Source organism: Aplysia californica, unplaced genomic scaffold (genome assembly GCF_000002075.1).
Source record: "Aplysia californica isolate F4 #8 unplaced genomic scaffold, AplCal3.0 scaffold00177, whole genome shotgun sequence".
Taxonomy (NCBI): domain Eukaryota; kingdom Metazoa; phylum Mollusca; class Gastropoda; order Aplysiida; family Aplysiidae; genus Aplysia; species Aplysia californica.
This window is the reverse complement of record NW_004797447.1, coordinates 864362-873959: the sequence shown is the minus strand read 5'-3', so window position 1 is coordinate 873959 and position 9598 is coordinate 864362. Positions and strand designations below refer to the sequence as shown.

Here is a 9598-nt window from a genome sequence, read left to right as displayed (position 1 = left end):
CCTACACTCAATTCATTCTTTTGTTTCAGCCTCATAATCGTCTCTTTCAATGACATTTGCTGATGCTAATGCTAGCGTCTAATCAACGAGATGAGAGTGCTGTTTCGGCACTACCCCAGTTTCAGAAAATGCTTTTTGAACAACTTTCCAAAATACTTTCATCATCATAACCTACTGCCCACGCTCTCAGGGTTCTCCCATTATATACATACATAGTCTATAGTTTGTTATAATTTTTCAGGTCCTTAAATGGCTATGGGGCTGTCCCATGTAATAAAAAGAGATTTAGAAATGATTAGGTACCGGTATATATATAATATATATATATATATATATATATATATATATACGTTTCTTGGCATGGTTTTGGCAATAGTGACTCCAAGGTTTTGGCACACAGTCCAAGTCTCAGCACTGTGCAACAGGGTTCGGAGGACAGCAGCATTTTGTCGACTTTCAAAATACATCATGTAACAATAACTTTTTATCAGCCGAATACGTAGGGCCAAGCAATAACGATTATTATGATAGGCCTAGGCCTTCTCCTGAGAGGCCTACTGATAGGCCTATTATACATTTACTTAGGTCTTTGTTCTTTTGCGCTGAATACGGAACAGCGGCCATCAAGGCTCAAGGGAGATCACTCTGTGAGCGTAATCGTTCGTTGATAGTGCGACAATTTTGCTTTGACTGGGATAAACAAAGTTCAATCATCGTGCTTGTGTTTTGAATTCGCGTTTTTGAATCCTCTCTAGATCTAGATTTTAGTTCTCGGTTTTGAAATATTTAACAAATAGAGAACACATATCGATACTTAAATCAGTCAACATTTGGTTCCAACATGGGAAAATCATCAAAGGAGAAACGCAGACGGCGGGACCGCGACAGCAAACACCGACACAAGACGAAGTATGTTTCTTTCTCTTCAACTTCAATTTCAAGTAAAATTTCTATCATACTCACTATGATAATCATGTCCAGAATTACCCAGTCTACCATGTAAATTGTAACTGTAAGGTGGTAAGATTGAACTTTGATGGACCCAACACTGAACGAAGCCGGAACTACTTTTGAGCCTCGGAGCCTCGCTGTGCAATGGTCCACTCTTAATTTTTACAGAGTGTCTACGTACACGGTAACCGGGCACTTAGCCTCAGTGTCTACGTACACAGTAACCGCCAACCGGGCACGTAGGCCTAGTCTCAGTGTCATGTACACGGTAACCGTGCATGTAGCCTCAATATCTCATGTACAACCGGGCACGTAGTCTCAGTCAAGTGTCACGTACTCGGTAACCAGGCAGTTCAGTTTTTGTCATCCGGTGTAGCCATCCTCACCCCTCCCCCGAATGTACCTTTAAAATAAAATCATCCGGAGCCCTATACTTCGCAGCGCACAGACTTTGAGTGGACTTTGGTGAACCCAACCGGTACTCACAATGTGATGCGCACGAGGTTCTCTCTGACTGGTCATGATGGCAAGCCCGACAAGACGCTTAGAATGACTTTCTTTTTTTTCAGCAAGTGACAGCACAGGACAAATATTGATTTATTTTCATTCCGGTTACCGTGTATGTATGTAGATATACTGAGACTTGGTCACTTGGTGCCAGGTTTAAGTTACCGTTTACGTAGATAGTGAGACTAGGTGCCCGGTTACCGTGTGTACGTACTGAGACTAGATCTATGGTTACCGTGTACATAGACACAGCGTAACTTTTATGTTATGACCTGACTGTTTCTCGGAACGCTCGGGAAAATAAACTTGATCTCTATTTCTCCAAACCGTTTCCGTTCTCGAGATTTTTTGGTTTTATTTGCGAGATTTAGATATCTAGAATCTAGGTGTCATCTTTCATTCTGCCATTCTGCGAGAACTGGGAAGAAACATTTTTTGGATGGAATTCATTTTCTATAGCTAGATCTAGATCTTAAATGTCTGAATAGTCAGACAGTTTAGTTGTAGTTGGGGCAACGTTCCTGACTATTATATATATATTTCGTATGATGCCTTCAAAAGGTAGCCTACTGCGAGAAGTCACCCCTAAGGCAAACACTTAAAAAATCCTTCATGATATAGACAAAAAAAATAAAATCCCTTCACGGAATTCTTCTGCGAAGGAAGAGACCTGACCCTAACCCTACCCGAAACCTAAACGGAAACCTAACCCTGACCCTACCCAAACCCCTACTCCTCTATTGTACTCTGTCTCATAGTGGTTGCTCGTTACGAAAGTCTTCCCTTTTTTATACATTTTTTTACTATCACTATTGGGGGGGGGGGCGAAAAAACAAGTTACGAAACAGTTTTGAAAAAGCCGAAGACTGGCAAAGACAGTCCATCTTAGTAAATGACTTAGTAAACTTAAACAGTTCTAAGCCTAATCTAACCTAATTTTATAAAATTAGGCCTAAACGAATGGGAAGATGTTTATATATATTGTTAATTGTAGAAGGCACAAACTTACAGCAGGCTGTCAAGGGTAACCGTTGTCAGACTGGTCCAGTGGTCAACAATCAAGTAGAACAGAAATCGTAGGCCTAGACCATCAACAAATGGATAGGCACAGAAACAGACAGCTACAATACTGAAATTTCTAACATCATATTTAGACAACTGTCTTTGAAGGTAGTAAGTAGACTAAAAGATTAGATGTCTAGAAATTTCAGTTATAATTCTAACTAATCTAGTTGTTCATCTTGAGTCATGTGAGGTCAACATTTTTTAAAGTACACAGGTAAAAGAGGTAATTTTGATTGTTATTAATGGTATTTTGAAGTATCTGAAAGCTGTTCGTCTTGACTCTTGTGTGGCCAAGAGTCATATATGTGTTGAATTTGATTATGCTGTCATCATTTGCAGATGTATTAAAAGACTTTTATCATATTTGAATTACACGATACTTCATTACAATTTCTTGAAATTGAATTGTGTTTTTGAAATATTACAGGCACAGATCAAGGCATGATTCTGATGATAGTTCAGAGTCCAATGCTTCAGATTCAGACTCAAGGTCTCAGTCACGCTCCAGGTCTCCAGTCAGGCACAAGAAACAGAGTAAACATAGGTCAAGGTCAAGGTCCTCCTCGAGATCTAGGAGACGAAGTTCACATGGAGAGAGTGGAGAATCGAGGAAAGTTCTTACAGCCGAAGAAAAACAGTGAGTATTTTTCAACCAAAATTGATTTCCTCATACTTTGATTAGAACCCTCCTTTTGCCCTGAATATAGTCTTGCTCTCTTCCTGTTCTTCGGTGTCAGTGAATATAATCATTAAGTAGTTTCTGCTTTGTCCGTTTTTCTATATATATGTGTATATCTGGGGGGTTAAGATTTTTTTCTTTTAATAAGTGTCCAGCTTTTAAAATGTTTTCTGGTTGATCCATGAAGAGAAAATCTAATCTGTGCTTTCGTGTATTTGTATTTTGTTTATGTATTTTAATTGGTGCTAGTGCTAGTCACATGAATTGCTTTTTACACCTTACTTCTCTTGCAGGCGGCAAAAAGAGGTTCTAAAGGCCCTGGAAACTCCAGAGGAGAAAAGAGCAAGGCGTCTTGCGAAAAAGGTGGGCCTCAGAGTTTCTTTCTGCAATAGTATTTTAGTATTTTATAAATTCTCATACTTCTTTTGGTTTTACCGCCAAAGAAATTTGCTTCACAAGCAGTCAAATTTGTTCACCAACACAATATGGTTTTGACTTTGTTTGTGTATTCTTGAAAATAATACAGGTCAGCCTAACAATGGCAAACTCTCTATAAATTTACATTATACTGTTGTCTCATTTATTTTCAGGAAGCCAAAGAGCGAAAAAGGAAAGAAGAAATGGGCTGGGATAAAGATTACCTGGTAAGTACAGGTTTTTTTACTTATAATTAGCTTGTGCTAAAAGGAATTATAATATATTCTTTTTGCTTGCCTTTATAATTTTTTGTATCAGTGGGACTTGTAGTAGAAAGAACCAGAGACTTTTAATGATATGAATCACAGGGGTGTTTTGACCGAAAGGCTAGCATGCTACAGAGGTATTTTTGTCTATTATCACTCATGTTATACAACAATGTAGTAAGATGGTTAAAGAAATGTTAAATGTAAAAAAAAAAAGATTTTAAAAAAACATAGAAAAGTGACTCAACAAATTTTTGCTGCTTTCTGTTAGGGTGAATCAGACATAAGCAGTGGCGTCGTGGGAACTTGTATTTGCTGAGGCTTATCCAAGCCTTTTGAATAGTGTATTTTTTTTCCCACAACGATTGTGTTTTTTATGGGGAATGGTGGGGGGGGGGATCATTTCCCAGAATGTTGGTGGGTTTTTTTTTCCAAGCATGGGAATTATTTGCTTATTTGATTTTGTTTTTCTGAGGAAGCATTCTTTGTCATTAGTTGTGTTTACCTAAAAGTGCTTAAATATGTTAGATATTTGGTGGTCATGAGAATGTGATGTCTAACTAAGTAAACACACTTTTTGTGACATGGGTGCTGTTGTCCTTACAGTCTACAAAGAGTTTTATTTACCAGACTGAATAAATATTGATTTTTATATTTTCCTTTTCATCTCCTCCACCTTCCTCCTCTTTTGCCTCCTCTGTATCTTCCTGCTCTTTTTCATTTCTCTGCCAGGTTTCAAGAGGAGTCAACTTCAGGATATTCAACTCATTATCACAGATTTTGAAATATATTTTAATATTAAAATGCTCTTGGAATGTCCTTAGGCTGGAAAGCTCTTCAAGGGTTTTACACTATCATGGTTTCTTTATCATGCACCGCTTGCACATGGGCTGTCCATACTTTTAGCTCATATCCAAGATACGATACTGTGTCCCACCCACCTAGGAATATACGGATGTGACCTCCCCCAACCCCCTCCCGCAGAGAAATGTTTTAAAAATCCAAAATCATGAACTCAGCCTCAAAACAGACATTTTTTCTGAAGATGTAAGCACCTTTCCCTCTTGTTGAAAGAGCTATGATTTCTATTTACAATTCCTATCTCTTCAGGGCTACACAAATGTTGACAACCCTTTTGGAGATGAGCATCTCCTGGATACCTTTGTGTGGACTAAGAAGCTGGAGAAGGAGGGAAAGAAGGATATGTCAGCTGAGCAGATTCAGACGATGCACAGGTCCAAGATGGTTCAAAATAAGGTATGTCTTTACCTGTTTCCTCACACCTTTGTGACAGGCGTCCTGTGGCTATGACTGCTAACTGTACTTTCTGAGAAAAAGTATTGCAATCACTAAGCTTAAAACAGTCATTGTCTTAAAATACATGTTCTTTTCAATCTGCAAAAATTATGATAAGTGATCATTTAAAGCATATGGATTTACTAAAGAATGTTGGAACCGGCAACCAAACAGGGAACTGTCTGCTACAAGCTTGCCCACTGCATGAGGCACTAAGAAAGAAATATTGGCTTGACCCTAGGCAGAGATAACCAAAACTTTGGGGGGCTGGAGGACCTCTGGTGTACTGCAGCTTTCACACTTGAGACTGAGAGGTTCATTTAAAGATGAACAAGAAGAAGAAGTACTATTAGTTTAAAATATTTGCTATTTTTAAATGTGTGCAAAATAATTTGGTACTTACATGTTTTGAGTTTGAATTTGCATATTTGGCGTGATTGATTTAATTTTTGCCCTTTTTACCTGATTGTTGATTAATGCATTGAAATAGATGTGGTTTGCACTAATGATTGGGTTATAGACTGATATTTCATTATTTCTTACCTTGATTTTCTGGAAATCTTGCAGGCTGAACTTGAGAAAGTGAAAAAGAGACGATTGGAACGAGAGAAGGAATGGGAAGAAAGAGAAAAAGAGAGGGTAGGTATTTCCTGCTTAGTACTAAAACAAAATGATTTGACTTGAAGAATGACACTTTCTTTTTAAAGAATGCTCTTTATTTTAGATTTGTAATGTCAATGAAATAATTGTGTTCGTCTGTGTGTTCCTTAGAATTATTAGTGTGAGGTACAGTTTGACTGCTGAGATGGCTACTCTATCAACCAAATCAGAACAAAGAAAATGGTTTGTCAAGACCCCTGATGCACTCACAGAAATTCAAAAGCAGAAAATAGTGTTTTAGTCTTTGATACAGGCCATAAGAGATGTGGTGAAGATTTTTAATGTTATTACTGATACTGATATCTTCAGAAATTTACCATTTCCTCCATGTGGTGGCTATGCATTCACATCACATTACTACTGACTTAATGTTTCATGTAATAGGTGGAGAAGATTGCATGGATAAGAACAAGATGATACGGTGTACCTATGTACAGGATCAGTTTAGATGAATTTCTAAGACTTCTCAGTCATGTGCAACGCTTTTGCCATATAGAGATAATATACCAATTAGAAAGTGCCTGTTTGAGCAGGTTGAGAATGTCTGGTACACTTCTTTACATGAACGCTTTTAAAAATTGTCTTTCACCAGGAAATGTTGCAGAGAGAGAAAGAGGCTGATTACTTCAAAGAATGGGAGAAACAAGAGGATGGTGTATGTACTCAGTATAGTGTAACAAATGTATTTTTAGATTATTTTAGATTTTATTGTTTATGATTTGGGTGTTACTGAGCTGATAAGCGGACAGGAAATCAGTTCCCACCTTGAAAATGCTTCTTTGAAGAGCAAATATGATTTACTTATCAGTAGGCTTGATGAGGGGTGGAGTGTCTTTTCCTCACTAGTTAAAAGGTGTTTATCACTTTTTCTTCTACACCCAGCAATAACATAGAGCATTACTTCTACCTTAGGTGTATTTATCTTATGATGGTGTTCTTGGGCTGGGTAGATTCACATGTTTTGATTGCCTGTGAGTTTTGTGTCTCAGACAACCCTATTCTGTCTATTGTCCGTCAAGGGGGCACAATAGTGGGCAAGCTGTTCAAATGCTCAGAAAGCAACATTTTTCTGGAGAGAGAAACAACTCTCTGGCTTGTTTTTAATGTTTAGAATTTGAGTTTCAAGAAAATATTCCTCTCTCACATGCTACCAATATCACAGATTAAGAAACTGCTATAATACAACAAATGAGAAAAAAAATTTAGGGCAAGTACAATTGAACAGTTGACCGACAATGTGCTTTTGTTCTCGTATGTACCTGTTCATTATTACATTTGTCATTTTTACTTACAGATCTAGCTTTCTCCGGGAATTCTGAGGCCAGAATGTTATATATTGAGAAGTTTCCACCTTGAAGGGTAGGATGTGTGAAGGTTTCAGATGTCAGGAATTAAGATGGGTTTGTTGGATTTGTACTCAATCAATGATTGCTGTCAATTGATGGAAATATAACATACTTAATTTCTACTTTCCAGTTTCATTTGAACCAAGCAAAACTGAGGTCAGAGATTCGAATAAAGGATGGCAGAGGTGAGTATATGCTCTCAGAGTGATTTCTCTCATTTTTTTGATTGAGTGCTATTTGTCTTCATGCATATCAAAATATTTGTGAACGTTAGAGATTATTATGCTTCATTCTGTCAGTTTGTAACCAAGCATTTTAGAAAAAGTATTTATATGTCAAAAGCATCAGGATAACCGTTCAGAAAAATGCCCACACCATTCAAGAGCTAAAGTTTTAAAACATTTATGCTATACAAACAGAATAGGTGGTATTATGTCAACACCTTGCCGGTCGGGAATATGAGTCACTACTTTCTGCTGTCCAATTGATGTAGGTAAACATAAGGCATGTAGAGGGCCGAGTTCGTGTTACGAGCTTGTTGAAAGTGTTATCTCAATGCCCAGGACGAATGTTCTTAACCCTATGGATCCTAGTGTTTCCTACATTTACTCTTCTGCACTCCAAATGCCAGTGCAATCTAGCAGTAGACCGTAGGGTTCTTCTTATTCACAGGTCCTGTAAGATTCAAGGAACTAGGGCTCAACAAAAGCTTTAGAGTTAACATTATGATTGGTGATCTACTGTAATGATGTAGTCTTGAGCTCCAAGGCTGTTTTGATATGTCAGTGAAGTCCTTATCTGCGTCCTGAGTTTCGTTCAGTATTACATTTCGAGTGCTTATGCAAATACTGATTTTTGTTGAATTATTGGCTTTGTGTCTGAAAACTGTCTCAATATGTCAGTGAAGCCCGTATCTGTGTCCCAAGTTTCATTTAGTGTTACATTTTGAGTGCTGATGGAAATTTTGGCTTTGCTTTTGATCTGTTTTCTCTCTTTTTCCTTTTCAGCCAAGCCTATAGACTTGTTGGCCAAGTACATCAGTGCAGAGGATGATGAACTTGCTGTAGAAATGCATGAGCCGTACACATACTTATATGTGAGCATTTTGTTATTGTGTTTTTAACTCCCCTTTCTACTCTGTTAAATTATTTCAAGAGATGAGACATCTAAATTTAACATCTCTCTCTGAAAATACTACATCGAGTTGGTAGAGTCATGAAACTCCCCTCAAAAATGTTCCTTTGGGGTTTGAACCAAGGCTGTCCACTTCCTAATGGGGTAAGATACCGACTAATTTAGTTACGGTAACATTGCCCCTTGATATATAAGTGGACGCTCAAAACACTAGGAAAGTATCAAAACTAAACCTGTGCTTCTCTCACAGAGCTCGTACAAATTGTGCCGTTTGACCTCAGTGTAAAACACTTTTCTCAGACAGAAAAGGTATTTATTTGTAGTTTCAGTATTCAGGGGGGACTGTCATAAGTTAGTTCTTCCTTCGATATTATTAGTTGCATTATGAAATCTCACCATACGATAGTCACTCGACTTGATTTGTGTCGGTTCTTGGCTTTGCCTGTGACTTTTATCTTGTTACGTCTTTAAATATGGACTTTGTACTTCATGCCCCTTGTATTGATCATATTTTCAGTTTTATTAGAAAAAAAGCATACCCATTCTATTCTTAATGAAAAAAAAAAAACAACAACCCAAAGTTTGTCCTGTAGGCGGTGTGCGTCTGGTATTTTCTTCTGAATTTTCTTCTCATGAAAGTAAAGCAAAAAATACAAGCTCTTCAAAGGAATTTCAGAGACATTGAAAAGTTAGACAAATATAATCTATTTTTTCTAATGGAGGATAAAAAGAGTATCAATCTTTTCCTTTCTTGTAAAAATTTCACCTGATCTTTCTTGTTTCATATGTCTTGTTTATATTGGTTGAAATAATAGCAGTTTGCCATATGAATCATCATGGAAATGCTCAGGGTCTGACCATTTCTTCTAATGAGGGATTGGTAAAGTTTTTCTAATCTGATATTCTCTTTTTTTTGGTCTTATCGTGGGTTGCAATTTGTTATTTATCTCATTTTAACTTGTGTAATCTTATAATAGTAACAATAATAAATGTTTATGCAATTGATCGCTTTGGTTTTGTTCAGGGTCTGACTATCCAAGATCTGGAGGATCTTCTGGAGGACATCAAAGTGTACTTGGAGCTGGAGGAGGGCAAGAATGCCGACTACTGGCGTGACATCATCACGGTCACTCAGGACGAGCTGGCCAAGCTACGGAAACTGGACGCAAACAGCAGAGGTATGTGGATGATCATCAGGGGTGTCCTCTTTTTTCTATTGTACTTCTGTTAATCTGTTATCACTACTTTTTTTTTTTTTTTGGGGGGGGGGGGGGTGG

General features: G+C 37.6%; 1 protein-coding gene across 1 annotated transcript in view; it reads left to right on the top strand.

Annotated features, from left to right (window-relative positions):
- Positions 1–640: 640 nt before the first annotated feature.
- LOC101857796 (cactin) overlaps positions 641–9598 on the top strand; it is a 22614-nt gene continuing 13656 nt past the window's right edge. Inside the window, exons 1-10 of the mRNA XM_005098265.3 lie at positions 641–909; positions 2951–3160; positions 3496–3565; positions 3793–3846; positions 4996–5142; positions 5749–5820; positions 6434–6496; positions 7318–7372; positions 8195–8283; positions 9346–9499. Coding sequence (XP_005098322.1) covers positions 842–909; positions 2951–3160; positions 3496–3565; positions 3793–3846; positions 4996–5142; positions 5749–5820; positions 6434–6496; positions 7318–7372; positions 8195–8283; positions 9346–9499 — 982 coding nt within the window. The 5' untranslated portion in view covers positions 641–841. The remainder of the gene's footprint in view (positions 910–2950; positions 3161–3495; positions 3566–3792; positions 3847–4995; positions 5143–5748; positions 5821–6433; positions 6497–7317; positions 7373–8194; positions 8284–9345; positions 9500–9598) is intronic.